Source organism: Conger conger, chromosome 10, assembly GCF_963514075.1.
Source record: "Conger conger chromosome 10, fConCon1.1, whole genome shotgun sequence".
Lineage (NCBI taxonomy): Eukaryota > Metazoa > Chordata > Actinopteri > Anguilliformes > Congridae > Conger > Conger conger.
This window is the reverse complement of record NC_083769.1, coordinates 28,387,488-28,404,664: the sequence shown is the minus strand read 5'-3', so window position 1 is coordinate 28,404,664 and position 17,177 is coordinate 28,387,488. Positions and strand designations below refer to the sequence as shown.

Below are 17,177 nucleotides of genomic sequence, written 5' to 3'. Positions count from 1 at the left end.
TGAATTATCCTCAGGCTGGAGCCATTATCCTCACAGACAACACACTCATTAGTTTGTCCTTTCCATTTTTATGTTTTATTAAAATGCAATGCTGGATGTAACACTTTCTTTGCCTGTTTGCCTTTTTTTCCCCCTTTTTAAGTCTGTCAGTCTGCCTGCCTTTGTGTGTACGTGTGTCTGCATGCCAAAAGAACATAATATATTACCGTTAGTGTGCTAGACTGCCGTGCTAACGCTGTTCCCTGCGTTTACAGGAGCCGATGCTTTGTGAAGAGGACGTTCACGGCTCCGGTGCAGGTAAGGTGTCCTGCTCTTTGGCTTTTCCTCAGTGCCTGCGCTTTGCACGCCCTCTTATTTGTGACGCTGGTGCGGCCGTGGTGCTCACACCTCTCTCTGTCTTAGGCCTGGAGGGCGGCCAGCCCCCTGGGGAGGAGGATCAGATGGCGGTGGTGGATCAGAGAGGCACGGGCGTGGCGAGCTGGCCCCAGGAGCTGGCCTGCTCCCTGTGCAAGCGGCTGTTCGGCCGCCTGGACCAGCTGAGAGAGCACGAGTACAAGCACACGCTGTCCCTGATGGCCCTGTCCCTGGACTGCTTCGAGGCGCCACAGCGCCCCCTGGGGGGAGGCCCGGCCCCGCCCGAGCCCCCCGCCCGCTACTTCTGCTCCCAGTGCCCGGCCAGCTTCACGCTCAAGTCCAACGCCGACCGGCACGAGAAGACCATCCACTTCAAGCGCAAGATGATGCAGTGCGGCTACTGCGCCAAGCACTTCCGCGACCGCACCGACCTGAACCGCCACCTGTCGTCCGTGCACTCCAGCGAGCGCGTCTTCTCCTGCCTCGTGTGCGCCAAGGCCTTCAGCACGCAGAAGAACCTGGCCACCCATGCCAAGGTGTGCTGCCAGTCTGAGCGGCTGTGGGACCTACACGCGCTCAGGAGCGAGGACTCCGTCTCCGTCCCCGCCCACGCCCGCGACTGACGCCGCCCGGGCTCCGCGGCCCGTCCATCCGTCCATCTGTCCGTCCGTCCGCCCGGCGGCCGGCGGCACCGAGCCACGGGCTAACGCGCGGCCCCTAGCGCCCCTCCCTCTCCGCAAACGTTCCCACTGAACTTCTTTTTTTCTGTTGTAGGTGTGAATGTTTATACGGAAGCATTGTTATATTTTATAAAATGTGTATATTTGTATTTTTTGTATTTTAAATTAAATTAAAAAAATATCTATTTAAGGATTTGATATTTTATACTTTTGGTTCGCTGCAAATGTAGAAAAGCACAATTGCTATGCAATGCAACAAGACACACATTGTATGTTGAAGTGTGTTTCAGTGATTACGATTCTGGGTATTGGGAGCCTGGATCAGTGTTGAACTATATGTATTTTGGGCTGATGGGTGAAGACCTTGGTCATTGCAAAAGAAGTGATGATTGCATTAAGCTGGAGGGTGCTGGCGGTTTGCACTGATGGTGGTGTAATATAGGGAACTTTTCTCTCTTCTATGCACTTTGTCTCTTTCTGGTCACTGTTCACCGTGTTTTTCTCCATATTGGGCTGCCCTTATAACACCAGCCCTTATAAAACATAATTCTGAGTATCCATAACCAAGAAGCAGTGTGAAATACAGTGGGAAGCACAACAGCCATTCAAGAGCGCCACCTGCTGGAACATGGCGATTTTCTCCTTTTTTCAGCTTTTTTCAGGTTTCTGTTACCTCTGTAGAGCTGACACAGAAAGGGCTGAAATGCGCGAAGCCTCTCTCGCACCGTTCCCAACGTCTCGCTCTAAGCCGAGCCGAATAATTGCTGTAATTGGCTCTGTGCTTCTCTGCCCTCGCTTGACCCTCGACCCCAGATAAAGGAGGAGTGGGTGGAGAATGGTAGGCGTGGTGGATTGAGAGTTAGGGCTGTGACCTCTTTTGATCCGTGTGGTGGCCTCACCGTGGGGTCAGTTCATCGGGGAGCGGGAGAGCCAGCAGGCTCTTTCGTCGGTGTTTGTGCGGATGCGTACATATCGGCAGGTTGCCGTTTCTGCTGTGTGCTTGCAACATCGTAGATTGTAACCTCAGTAGATCTTATGGGGATCCACGTGGTGGTTGAAAATGCACACGGTCTCTCGGTACACTTTGCACATATTTAAAGAAGGAACTGTATTCTTTACTCTGGAAACAAGATGCATAATTTCAGACTGCTGTGAGCGTCTCATTTAACGAAAATATTAATGAATTAATTGCAGTCTTCGCACAAAACAGCAGCCGTCCCACATCTTTACAAGCCAATTCTGACACACTCACTGCCTTTTAGAGCAACATATGCACCTCTCGGCAAGAAAGGTTGTAAGATATTTAGCTAACAGTTATCTGTTATTCAAATTTCCTCATATACAGAAGACATTTCGCCATTTTGTAGTTCTATTAGACATTACATTGCATCTCTGTAGTAGTGCTAATTGACCATTTGATATAAAATATGAAATTAGAGCCAAAGAATAGATTGAGCAATATATTTTAAGTAAATGGAAGAGTTTACAAACAGTGATATTTTGTAAATTAGTGGCATATTATTTTTAAAAGCTCTACCTCTGATCAAAATGTTTTAATAAATGTTCACACTTGACCTGCTGCTGCTGAACATGAGAAATGTCTTTTTATATAGTCCCTTCTGTCAGATACTCCATAGGGGGCTTGCACTGGAAGGGTCCATTTTTAATATTTCCTTAATGGTGATGAAGGGCAATTGAATAAGTTACAATTTTGAGATTTTATTTATAATTCAAAATGTTTTATTGATTCAAAAATGTAATTACTGTTGTTATTATATTTGCACTTTTGGTCCAAGTTGGCTTATTGGAGCTTTTGATTGCACCCCTCCTGTGAATCACCTGTTGTCAGTCACCAATGACATGATGTGTTAGACAGATTGTGTGGTATGTTTATAAATAAACCCACCACCAGCACTCGGCTTACAGTCTGGCAAGGCCAGGATGAGCCAGGCACAGTGAGGTGGGCCTAATGCTGTGAAATTCTGCAGCTACGTAGAATCTCATAACAAGTGGCCGGTCGGGCACATGGTTATAGGAAATGGACAGTTTCTGTCTCACAATTTTCATGTATGATTTAAAATGTGCCCTTAAACGGTGTATTACTGTAAAACACATGCACTGTGATGCAGAGGCTGCTAAATTGGCAGCTCTGTAAATCTTCCAGTCCAGGCCAGGGGTGGGTGGGGGGTTTGGAGGTTTTGGTTAGAAGGACCTTTGCTAAAGGAGGCCATACCAAAGGCAATAAGCTAAGCTAATCATTCCGCACAGTTTGAGTGATTTTGTGGGGGTATGGAATAGTGTCTCTGGGGTCTTTTCCATATATGAAATATATGGCTTGTGCTGACCTGAATGTATCACATGAACTCGTTTCAGTACAAAAAGGAACTCATACTTTTAAAGTTAGATTTTAACTGCCCCTTCCTCAGGAAAACAAAAAATAAAATGCAACATTTAAAAAAATGAAAATGTTCATTATATTCGTGAGTAGGCCTGCAGGTATTAGAAATGTACCAGAAGCAAATAATTGCTAAATATATTTGCAAAGTTGAACTCTGTATTGTGCTGCATTTGTGATTTTGTACATTCCTAAGCAACAAAAATGCTTTATTTTAGACAGAATTTCAACTTGTACAGTACATTGCATTACACCGATAGATGTGTATTTTTTTTTTAAGAAAAAAGATGAAACTACTTCTCTGTAGCTTATATCTGTATTCAATAAACTGCTGATAACTCTGCTTTAGAAACCTGTCCTTGAATTCTCCTTTTTAAAGTGATTTTTTAGTTCTGTGCTGCTCTTTGATGTACAATGATTTGTCCTTAGTGTTCTTGAGATGTGTGGAAACCGTACAAAAGGTAGATGTAGCAAGGTATTCAGTCACCTTACAGAATTTGCCTCTTCTTCCTAATGTTGAGATTCCATCTTTCGGGGGGGTTATAAGATGGTGAGATTGTGAGCTACAGGGAGTGTGTTTGTATTAAAACACGGCTCTTCTCTGTTCTGTTGCACACCATATTTCACGGCTAGGCCATAAAGTAAAGGGGCCGCAATGCGCGCGGCTGCTTTGACCTTCTTTGCATCTGCTTAACTCAAGGCAAGTCTAGACCGCGGGATAATTGGCTTAGCAACGTCTCAATAAGAAAAGGACATGCCGCTTAAACTTACTGGGCTGACCTCAGGTTACCGCGACGCCTATTTCTGTCCAACAGCATCTCACAGCCGCAAACCTACAGCCGGTCACTTCCTGGGGTTTCAGCGTTTAGCTGCTACCCTACTGTCTCAAGATCAGCAGTTTCCAGGGTAACCGTCAGTTCGGGGTGGTTTCGTGGATTAAACACATGAACGGTGCTGCTTTAATGAAATGAAGAGAAAGCAAATACAGTCAATGAAACGTAGGTCTCTACATAGATGTCTGGCGTCTGTGGGCATTTGCAAATATTTTTTGTAGGCCTGCTTGTACAGTATACCGTGTTTGCACAGTACAGACAGTAGGCTAAATCCAGTGCAGTCCATAAGTATTTGAACATTTTAATTTTTTGTTGTTGTTTTGGACCTGTAGTTGGGTGGACTTTGGGTTGGGTGACTGACTCGTCCAACCAAGAACATTCTACATTTTGGCAGTGGAAAACTACTTGGTTATATATATTTATATTTGGGCTCCAAAGTGAAAGGCTATCCAGTTTTGAGGCATATAGTTGGTTCTTAGCAGATACACTTCCACTTCATCAGCCATCAAATGACCAGTAAAGACATTTCCAGTGGCAGCCATACATGCCAAGGCCATAACCGCACCTCCACCATGTTTCATAGATAAGGTGGTATGCTTTGGATGATGAATAATTCCTTTCTTTCTCCACACTTTGCTTTTACATATGGATGTAAATACTCTCAAATTAAAGCTGACAGTCTGCAACTCGTATTCATTGTTTCTGTCAAATCTAATTTGTAAGGAGTGAAAATGATCAAAATTGTCAGTGACCAAATACTTGCATACTGCAATGTACCTAAATGGTTTTCGAAAAAAATATGAAACTGAATCAACATTGTAATTGTGATTGTAATCATAATGATTGTGTAGCAAAACGGCAGCGTTCCACAGTTGTTAACCCGGCGCTTCTTGTCCTCTGTGTTTCAGTGAACGATTTCACGGTGATCAGGAAGAAGTTCAAATGCCCGTACTGCAGCTTTTCGGCCATGCACCAGTGCATCCTGAAGAGGCACATGCGCTCCCACACCGGGGAGAGGCCCTACCCCTGCGAGATCTGCGGAAAGAAGTTCACCCGCCGGGAGCACATGAAGAGGCACACTCTGGTGAGTGCAGCGCACCGCAGCGCAGAATGGGGGCAGCAGTGAGCAGGGAGGAGCTTTAGCACAGCTTAAAGGCATAGCGCCGTTACATTCACTCAGCAGCCTCTCTTACCCTGAGAGACTCACCGAAGTGGAGAACATCAGTGTTCATCTCAGGAAGTGCAGTAGCACAGAAGTCATATTAGTACTCAATAAATAAAAAATAGCCAAACAAACCAATAATTAGCAGTGTAGTATAAGTAAATACCACTGTGCAGAGACCCTGTCTTTAAGCCTCTATACCTATGTTTAGCATGATTATCTGTAAAGGAAAGAGGTGGCCCTCAGTGGGCCTGCATTGGAAGATGTGTATGGTTTCTGCTGTCTGGACCACAGTGGGGAGCTCAAGTTACTGAACAGGGAGGTCTGGCTGTTAACTCCAAAACAGCTTGTATAGCAAAATTATCCCTGCTGGGGTTGTATGTGTATATTACCAGATTAGTTTAGATTTTTTTAAACCATTTTGTTGTTATTAAATGCTATTAAATGAATCAGTTTGTACTGTATGTGCTGTCACCGGAGTACATATTGCTGTATAAGCTTTAGAGTTACCTGAAGTGGATTTCCTTTCTGTGGGCCACAAACCCCCCAAATGCCCTTGCACCAGTCATTGTAAAGGCAGCTACTTGTCAGAAACGTATGTGAATATTTCAAACATCTGTCATTGCTCATATAACTGTCTGGTCCGATTGGGTTCTCATAGTCTACCATTATTTTTGACATAAGAATGCCCTTTGTGATGTCCTTTTGCTTTATGCAGCTGGGATTACTTAAAGCTATATTATCTACAGATGGAACACTGTAATTCTCAGCTCTCAGGGGCATACAGGACAGGAGGGAATACAGAGCTTTCATGTCACGATGTGGGGAAAAACATGGATGCATTCAGGAGGCAAAGAGCCACAGACATTTTGAGGGGCTAATGGGAGGTGGAATCTGAAGTATGTCAAACATACTTCAAAATATCAAACTTCGGGCTTCAATTTTGCAAATATTTTGTGCTGCGCAGCATTTTGTGTGTACCCCAGTAACGAGTGTTGCATTCAGTTGACATTCCTGTCAAGGTTTGACTAGTCTCAGCCTGCTTTATAGTGGGCTGTTATAAATTATAAGACAGGATTGATTCGCAGTCAAACGGGGGAGCAGCAGGTCAGAGGTCAGGTCCTGCCCAACCCTGACCCTGAGCTGACTCTTACCTCACTGCGTCAGAGACTGGTGAAGATGTCATCTCCTATCCTCTCCCACCGGCCATGCCGTCCTCACACAGCGAACACATGGCTGGACACATGTGCTTAATCTGACGCTGGTGAGAATATGCCACAGAAATTTGCTTTGGTTTCAGACAGATCAAAGGCATCCAAAATCATGACATGTTCAGAGTTAGTGGCTTTATGGGGTAAAGAGCTGCTATGAATCACTGTGGTTTCAGTTACAGCAACAGCACGAGAACAGCGAGAGCTCGCTCACCTTCTCAGAAAGCCACCGCCTGCTTTGGAGCCGGTGTCGTCCGGTTCCGCCACCCCCCTTTCTTTCTTTCACTCTCTGTTTCTCTCCGTCTCTCCCCACCCGCAGGTGCACAGTAAGGACAAGAAGTACGTGTGTAAGGTGTGCAGCCGCGTCTTCATGTCGGCGGCGAGCGTGGGCATCAAGCACGGCTCCCGTCGCCACGGCGTCTGCGCGGACTGCTCGGGGCGGGGCATGGCGGCCCTGCTGGACCAGAACGGCGACGCGGGCGAGGGCGAGGAGGGCTCCCCCGAGGACGAGCTGTACCCCGGCGACCCCCGTTTCCCTGACGACCCGGCCGACGGCGACGGCGACGAGGAGATGCTGGCTGACGGGGACGAGGACCACTCAGGGACGCCTCACAGAGACGCCATGTTGGACAATGACAAGGAGGAGAGCGACTCGGCACAAGAAGGGGAAAACCAGGCGGGGAGCGACAAAGAGTTCGCCTGGATTTCTTAGTTCATTTCTCTCTTTTTTATAAGTGTAATTTAAAGAAATCTATACGAAGATGCAGCCTCTGACCATGGGTAAGACACGGCAGTGTTACTGACTATAAGAGGCGCGATATTCACACGTGCACATTTATACGTCCTTATCACACTTATCTGTGATGATGGTGGGAAAGGTTATTATTGTTTTCTTTTATTGTTCATTTTTAAAATTTTGCCACAGTGCGTTGTTTCAGAGGGTCCAATGATGCTCTGGGTCTCACGTCGGGGTTTGGTATAAATCTGACATTTTGAAGATGGAGACCGTGTTCTGCAGATGTTGAACGGCGAGTGTCGACTCCGTTTGATTGCGAGAGTTTTGGAAGCTTTGACACTGAACAGTAACGAGACAAGTGCCGTCTGTCTTCTTGCCATGCAGGCAACTGCTCCAACAGTGGGGCGTGGGGACTGGGGGGGGAGGTGTGGGGTGGACATGTTTGTGTGTGTGTGTTTGTGGGTGGGGGGGGTCGTATCTATTGCAAAACTGTAGGTGTCTGATCATTGGCAGCAGTTTGGCACTTTTTTTGCAGAAAACTGCCACAGACTTGCACTTTAATGTTGACCAGATTCCTATCAATTCCCTAATTCTGTGGTTTACATTTTTAGTCTAATTTACATAGATGACTTGGTGACCGCACCTACCTTTAAGGATAAATTTCCTCATGACTGTTAAATATCTATATCTATATATTTGTGCGAAGTTTGAAATTAAGGTATGCCATTTTCTTTTCTGCCACGTCCATTTACTTTATATTTCTATAGTTGTTTGAAATCCTGTTGAGAAAAATGAAAGAAGAAAGATGTAAATAGAAATATTGACTGGGTGTATGGACCGAGGACAGAGAGAGAGGAAGTGAGAGAGATGTGAACGCTATGCAGGGATGAGGATCTGTCCAGGATCTGTCCGCCATTCACAGCACTCTCTGTGGCCTCCTGGCCAATGGGGGATGCCCGCTGATCTCTGCAGAAAGACACAACTGGGTCCCTCCAGTTCCAAAACTGTCATGACATTTTTTCTAAAAACATTTAAAATAATGATACCTTTTCCTTTACACTTGTCCTGCTCCACCAGAAGGGAGGTGGAACAAGAAGTGTTCTTTTTTTCCTCTTCATTTTTCAATCTGCCTCTCTCTTCAAGTATGCTTGCATACATATTGATGGGGTGTTCCCTTGTTAACAATTTATTTACACGGGGCACTAGGATACTAGGGCCTGTTGTTCTTTAATGGGGTGTTGTCTGGCTGTTCTTTTTTATTCCTTAAATATTCTTATTTTGTTTGTTGTTACAGAAAATATATATATATATATATGCACCCTTATGTTATTTCATGGAACCCTGATGTTCCATTTTTCTTTAGTGTGAGCTCTATGGATTTTTTTCTATTAATTATAAAAGATGTAAAAAAACACAAACAAAAAGAAAACCAGGCTGCTTTGCTTGAGATATCCTACAGAGAGTGACGTGTTATAAAGTGCATTTTTTGACAGTTATTTTGGTTGAAAGGTTATTTATTGAAAGTTAAGTGGAATTACTGTTTTATAAGACATTCCTTCCATTTTTGTCCGACCAGTCCTTAAGGCACGAATGGTAGAGTGTAGTTATTGTTTTTTTTTTGTGCAAATTTTTTTTTCTGTGTTCGTGCCAGAATATTTGTTTGACATTGGGAGTGAGATTGGTCTGATTTATTAAGTGCTGGATGCTAAGCTTTATTAATTGTATCATTTTGATATTTTATATCTTTAAAAGAAGAAAAGCTTTTATACTTTGCCTTGTTGTGGACAGCAAGCCACGTGGCTTTCAGAACTTTTTTATTGTGCCAGTTCCATGCTCTTTGTTGTTGTTATTATTATTTGTACATGTTTTACAACGAAAGGAAAAAATTCAGCGAAGCTAACTTATTGGTTCTATAGTGTTGGAAAGGTGTATATATATAGCACATGCTTCTATATTACTAACGTACACTAAATAATGAATATTATACCAAAAATAATCTAATATACAATGTATACATTAAGTGCTTTTGTTTCCACTGTTGGTGTGCAGGTTCAGAGCATTGTCGTGATTTGTTTTTCATAGTTTTAAGAATGCACATATGATACACATATGATTCCTTATATTATGAAGGGTTAGCCTTAGGGATAGAGCTAAACTCTTGAAGACAGAGTAATGCTTGATTCTCAGTTCTCAAGCGTGGTCTACTGTACAGTCACCTTTTATGACGAGGGAAAAGGCCTGTGAATTCTGGATTGTGTAGGCAGAGCACCGCAGAACACTTGGCAGATGGGCAGTTGGGAAATGCAGCACACCGCTAGAGGTTGTTGAGCACATTTTAACTAATGTTACGACGCATTTTCACAGTCTGACCCTGAGGAATGTCTTGAGAATGAAGGGTGTTTCCATGCCAACACTGATTTATCGTTACTTCCAACATTTTTTTTTTTTTGGAGCGAGCACTGTACCACTCCAGTGATATTTATGAACCAATCAAAGTTGTATCTTTGGAGAGCTGCCTTTCCAGATTATAATCACAACTATTATTTTGAATTCTTAAAACAAGGCAAACATGCGTCAATGTTATTATTAACATGAATAATAAAACCAAATGAAAAATGAAACACAAAGCCACTGGAAATGAAGAGAGGTATAGAAATAAAATATAAATGATGTCATGTGATTGCTTAACCAAAGATTCAATCTAGCTTCAAAATATTGATCTCAGTAAGCTTAAAATGGCTACCTGTGCTCTGCAGCCCACTGTCCATCTCCAGAACATCTTTTCCTCCATTACGTCAGAAGTGACAAGAACTGCTGAGCCAGTAAGGATTGCATAGTTCCCCTGAGTAACAGAGACTGGCTTGATGTACAAAATCAGATCGCCCTGTTGAACAACATTCTTTAAATGGTCATGTTGCTTTTGGCCTTTTTTTATAGATTGACTACTAAGGCTTTGTTCTTGCAATTTCCTATTAATATAGACTTCATTAGTTATCACTGTAGGGATGCTTTGTGTGTGTGTGTGTGCTTGCGTGCACATGTATGTGTGTGTGTGAGAGAGTGTGTGTGTGTGTGTGTGTGTGTGTGAGAGAGAGAGAGAGAGAGAGAGAGAGAGACTATATATTTGGCCGAATTGGTCATCATCCCAATAACAGGTCTGTTGATTTCACTGCCTAAAAGGATATGGTGTTGGGTTGTCCAGGCATATTGGTGAATATAAGGTTAAGGCGAGACTACACAACTACAAAAATAACACCTTTAAAGCAAGGCTTTACATACATTATGTCACATAAAATATGAAGATTGAAAATAAACAAACAGCCCTAGAAATATATTATTTGTACTAATAGTGTCGTACTAATATCTTTCTTCTGCTGCAGCTGTGAAAAGAGTCATAACATTTTTGTTGGAATACCGTGCACTGCGATTTCTCAGACAGACCACATAACATAGCCCGGAAGTCATCTGTTTTTAAAAAATGTCAATGTTACCACAAACCAAATCTGATTATGTACCATACTTAAGCAACCATTGGTTTTAGTTTTATTTTGTTTCTATGACATATCTGCCTTGTGTTCTGACTGGAAGTGCACTTGTGATTCTAATTATGGAAAGAATTCCTGTGATTTCTCCTGTGATTCACCCTTATTTCCATAACAATAGCGATGTTCTAGCAACCTATTTCCTATGGAGTTGCAGGTCAAACACTGGTCCCACATGTGCCATTTCAATGGCCACGGTACTGCTTGAGTTGCCACACATTGTTGCTCAGTAAGGTTGTGCTACCTTTTTGCACATAAAAACACGGCCCTAGCTTTGGATGTTCGACCAACACCGAAGCAAAATATTGAGTAATACTCTGCCTACTGAAAGCTCCCGAGTTTTATGTGAACGTCAAATTCTCAATTACTATTCTTTCCTTATGTTTTGCATCTGAATTTCTTTTAATTGATTTATTTATTGTATCTTTTATATGTCATGGAAATAAAATATGGAATTTTAAAATATTAAGTACGTTGTTTTAATATGTTCTTCGAAACGTATTTGTCAGTAATCGAAATGTAAAATTTTTGTAGAAGTGGTGGACAACCACAGGTGCTTTTACAGTCCAAAAATATGTAAATTAAATGGTTTTATTTGTCTATTATTATTATTATTATTATTATTATTATTATTATTATTATTATTAATCAATATGGTCTGGAGTATATAGATCTAGATTATTATAGGTATCATTCTCTTTTCAGGAATAATTTATTCAGGCCCAGAAATGTACCTAAAATGTACCTAAATATGTATTTACAGTTATTTTTACATTTGGAAAGAAGCAGATTGGGATCAACCCAACCTTTAAAATAACATACAGTATGTTATTTTCCCAGTAATGTGTTCTGAGGGTTTCTAGAGTAGGCTAAGTTTATTTGTTCTTTCAGTTTTCCAATGCATTGACCCTCTGTGCCCATTCTGGATGCCTGTAATAGCACATTTGTGTTGGCTTGTTATACCAAAGGTATGTTTGAAAGATCTGCCCACCGCTTGCTCATTTTATATACTACAGAACTGGAACTATTTGCAATATTGAAGGTGGAACAAACATTAAGAAGAGATAACAAATCCTAATTCTAGCCTGTTTAGCTTAATACATATGTGCAAGCCATAGACAATGCTAATTTCCAGATTATATCATATTTCAAATTTCTACTTTTATTTTAGATTTTGTTCTTGAATAAGTGCTGTGTGTTTATCTTCACATATATATATATATATATATATATATATATATATATGAACATGGTATATTGTTTATTTTGTTCACGTTTCAAGGTATCTTTTGAAAAGAACTGGCCTTGAAACTGTTATAGTGGGGAATATTGTTCAATATGATGACTTTATGATAATAACTATACACTTGTGTTTGTAATGAAGAAGTGTTGAATAAATGAAAAACAATTTAGTTACAATTAGTGGGAGAAGATAACAGTGCATTGTACTGATTTTCTGTTTATGATAGCTTTGATCATTTGACCTTTTTCTAGTTGAAACATGAAGCTCCTGTCCTATTGAAGGCACATCGATGACTGCCTCACTATCTTCTTAACTTCATGTTAGTGGGATTAGCTTGAATATTACTCGCAAAACCAATCAGTCTCAATAAATCTGGAAATTGCTGCTGAAATTATCGCATTTTGTGACTTTGCCTCTGTCATGACAAATATTATATACCAAGCATTAATTTAGACAATATGTTACACACCTTCAGACTCACTCAGTTAAATCTGGCTTCATATATATATATATATATATATATATAGCTAGCACTGGAAGGACCTCAGACCACGGGCTGTTCAGTATATTTTGATTTCTTTGTATAAATGAAGATTGTGGGATGAGGACAGAAGAAGTGAATTTAGCACTGTTGATAGGCCTGGGGCCCAGGCTGAAACACTGATGACATCTGGTAAACAAACTGCATTTCTATAGCGCTTTCATCCAAAGTGCTTTACAGTTGATGCTTCTCATTCCCCCATTCACACTCACACAAAAACAGCAATAGGCTGCTATTCAAGGCACTGACCAGCTCGTCAGGAGCAATCAGGGGTTGGGTGTCTTGCTAAGGGATACTTCAATGCACCAGGGCAGGGGATCGAACCAGCAACCTTCCAACAGCCTGTAACCTCAGCAATACTGAATTTTAAAATTCTGCTCATAAACCAGGGCCTTCTACAGACTTTCCTACACAATGTCACAATACTAAGAATAACCACATGGGGGCACTGCAAACCTTTTTAAAGAGGCATGAGAGTACACATACAGTAGATAGCTATTGTAAGATAATAATAATAATAATAATAATAATAATAATAATAATAATAATAATAATAATAATCATAACACCATCAATAGATGTATGACATTATGACAATTATTACAATCAAGCTTTCTGTCATGAGGCATTTAAAAAATGTTTTTATTATAATTATTTGGCAGGCATCATGTTGATGCAGTGAGTACAACTGTCCTGGGTTTTAATCCGGGCAAAGATCTTTCTGTGTGTGTTCTTCTGCTGCTGTAGCCTATCCACTTAGAGGTTTGACGCACTGTGTGTTCAGAGATGCTCTTCTGCATACCACTGTTGTAATGTGTGGTTATTTGTGTTACTGTCACCTTCCTGCCCACAAAACAAAGTCACTGAGATCACATTTTTTCCTCATTCTGACATTCATCTGAAAAACAGCTGAACCTCTTGACCATGTCTGCATCCTTTTATGCATTCCGTTGCTGCCACATGATTGGCTGATTAAATATCTGCATTAACAAGCTGGTGAAAAGGTCTACCTAATAAAGTTCTCACTGAGTGTATTTATATATTTTTTAATTTTCACTAAAACAAAGTACCATTTTTCATCAAAAATAACTTCACCATGGTGATTTCATCATAGTCTTCTGATGAGCATATTGTATTAATTGGAGTTTATTGACACATATTTGTACTGGTTCATTAGAAATCACTGTACTGTATGATGATCTCTTAGGATCCATTGGGAAGTAACTGTACATGACTAGCCATTCTCTAAAATGCATACCTGGTGCCATGAAATTAGAAAATGTACAGAAATGGACAAATATGACAAATATCTCAATGCATTTTGATTATGTCACATGAACCACAATTTACCTAATGAACAAGAGTGCTCATCCCGCCATTGAACATCAATTACAGGTAAGATTTAATTTCCCCAGTGTGAATATCATGAAAGCATAAATCATTTTTTTATTAATCAATCAAAGGGGCTTTGTGACAAAGCAGCTTTACAGAGAACCTGCCCCCAAGAGTACGCCTCAGGCAACAGTGGCATGGAAAAACTCCCAGGCTAACAGGAATAAACCTTGAGCAGAACCTGACTCAGAGGGGGAACCCATCTACCGCCAGTTGTCATCGGTTTGTGTCATGAGCTATAAATTGATGCTTTGTCACCGTTACAGGTCAACTGTCAAACCTACATGTCAGAAGTCGGAAAAAAGGTATATTTCCCAAAATGTTTTGAATGCAATTTAGAGTGAGTTGTTCATGGTGATAAGTGTTCAGGTTTGGGTATTATTTTGGTTCAGGTTCATTTATTTATTTATTTATTATTATTATTATTATTATTATTATTATTATTATTATTATTAGAATTTATTATAATTTATTTTATATATACATTCTTTTCATGATTTTTTTACATTTATTTTTTAGAAATTATGTACTTTTGTTTTTCTGTACTTTTTACATTTAGCATAATTGAATATTTAAGAATATGTATGAAACAGTTAAACAAATAAAAATTAAAAAAAGATTGAATATTTTTACCACTGGCTCAGTACAAAACAATGCAGGCAAATTGCAACTAATAGGGCCTTGTTTGACAAATCTATCTTAATGACAAAAATAAAGCTGAATATAAAACGTTTTGCCCTTTTAATAAAATGTAATAAAAGTTAAAAGGCTTTAGCACTGGCCTCCAGTCCAATGTATAAGTAAAATACAACATGAAGGCTATTGGGCAGATGTACACGTCTACGTTACTGCTTGACTCAGACATTCAGTGCTCCTATAACCACACAATGAAAGGAAACATCAAAGTTTTTGTTTCAAATTCATTACTAAGCGATGCAGGGAAAGGGTTAAAAGTGCCACTGCTGTCCCGTAGTTCACCAGTCAAACAGTCTCATATTAAACAACAGTGACGCACTGGACAATAAAGTATATGTGGAAGCATGACCACGCGTTTAAAAGCTAATATTTCACCACCAAAAATGTGTATTCTGTCATAGTGACGATATAAAACCAAAAAAGGCTGAATCGTTTTCCAATACAGTGGTGAAAAATGCAGATACATTCTTGTGTAATTATACCACATCATTCTACTATCAATATCTGCAACTGAATTTGGAATACCTATAAAATCTCACGATTGGCTTTACACGTAGAGACGTCCTTTTCAAGATTTGGTGGTCATTTATGGTCTTTGACAATCCGATTTAGGAAAACAGGCTCATTTGTAAAGCCTGTCCATTGTCTGAGCAACACATAATGTTTAGTTTGTTCTTTCATCCAGTAGAGTACAGTAACTAGTTGTATCCAACGATGTATCATTTGTCCCATTTGAGCTTCCCTAGAGGTTTTCAGAAGCTGGTGTAAACATGAGGTAGATTTAATTGTTTGTAATAAGAATTTGGACAGTGGAACAGCCTGGATTTGTACAGGACACAGACTATTAGTAGTTACTAGCTACTAGCTAACATTATTGTTGGCACTATTTGAATTATATAGCTAGCTAGCGAGCCAAGTCAGCTACATTTTCTTTCCCACTTTACCTTACATACCACATACATTACAGTAACTTACAGTATTTGTTTGGAGGATTCATCTAGCTGACCGGAGCTACTGTAGTATAGCTTGAATGTTTAGCATTTGGGCTTCTGGTTGCTGCTGCCGTTATGTCACTGGGATGTCGGTGTTTGCTAACTAACTAAACTGGGCATATGTACAGTAACTTACAGTACATGACAGTATTTGTTTGGGGGAATCATCTAGCCATGAAAAATGGCCTGTGTCCCCTGCCCTGGGCAAGCTTACTGGAGACTGAAAGGGCTAGCTAGGTTTTGAAATAGCATTCACAGCGGCTGCTGGCTTTATGTAGCTGGGATGTCGGTGTTAGGCGGATGAATTTGTTCACATAAAATTACCTGCTACCAGCCGAACATGGAGTGCATGATTACATATTTAGGTTTATGTACCAAGGTGTTGTGCTTTTTCGATAGTGACCTTTGTAATTGACATAATAATGTAATTTGTTCCATTTATTTTTAGATTTTTATTTTTTCATACATTTAAACTATTATCTCATGATGCGCACAATCATTTCAGAAAAAAAATCGAGATTTATCATGTAGTTCAGGATAACCTATACTGCTCAATATCTCAGAATGATGTGTATCTGCACTTATGTTCTTTATTCTTGGCTTGTTTTTCCATTGTCATTAACACATACTATTGAATTAAGAAAACTAACTATAGACTAAGTTTTGTATTTTAACCAATTCTCTGGAAAAGGACTGTGACAAATTTACGGTGGTGACCTGTCTGAATGCAATTCAAACAGGGGCCCAAACCTTTGTTTATGAAATGAAAAACTGTGGGTGAATATTCCATGGAGGCCTCACAGTGTCAGGTCATATGTCCATGGAGTGAATATGAGATTAGCTTATGTGTTTGTCATTGCACACACTCATTTTCACCCCTAAATGTCTACACAAAACGATTTTACTGGGGGCAGAGGCTTACAGGTCATGCACAAAACTTCTAAGAGGGGCACAAGTGGCATTGTTTGGCTCTACTGGTACCCTTAATGCCCACCATTATCTGAGTGATCACGTTCGTTAAGGCATTTCTTCCCCACAGAAAGCGGGGTAGTGCAAGATACTCTCGTCAACAAAATCATGACATTGGCATGATCTGTATGTCATGGCCTTTGCTGAGTTTGAACCTTCTTTCTCACAGGGCCAACAAGTAGCTCTGTAAATCAGGCCTTAAGATTGTAAATCACACCTGTTCTTGTGTGCAATCCTCTTACTTTATGTGTATCTTTATTGTATGTTTTTGTACACCCTATGGCATTCATATGAACAGCCCTATACGAAATGACACTATATTGTGTTGCAATACTCAATTTTCACATCCTAAATAAAAAAAAACTGGCAGAAAACATCTTTGTCCCACAAAATAACCTCAATCAATATATCAAACAGACAAATTCAGGAGG

The 17,177-nt window shown here is 40.5% G+C and overlaps 1 protein-coding gene across 1 annotated transcript in view; it reads left to right on the top strand.

Annotated features, from left to right (window-relative positions):
* The window catches only part of zbtb46 (zinc finger and BTB domain containing 46), a 49,723-nt gene extending 41,960 nt beyond the window's left edge, over nucleotides 1-7,763 (top strand). Inside the window, exons 4-5 of the mRNA XM_061258082.1 lie at nucleotides 5,171-5,346; nucleotides 6,955-7,763. Of these exons, the coding sequence (XP_061114066.1) occupies nucleotides 5,171-5,346; nucleotides 6,955-7,347 (569 nt within the window). The 3' untranslated portion in view covers nucleotides 7,348-7,763. The remainder of the gene's footprint in view (nucleotides 1-5,170; nucleotides 5,347-6,954) is intronic.
* The last annotated feature ends 9,414 nt before the right edge of the window (nucleotides 7,764-17,177 follow it).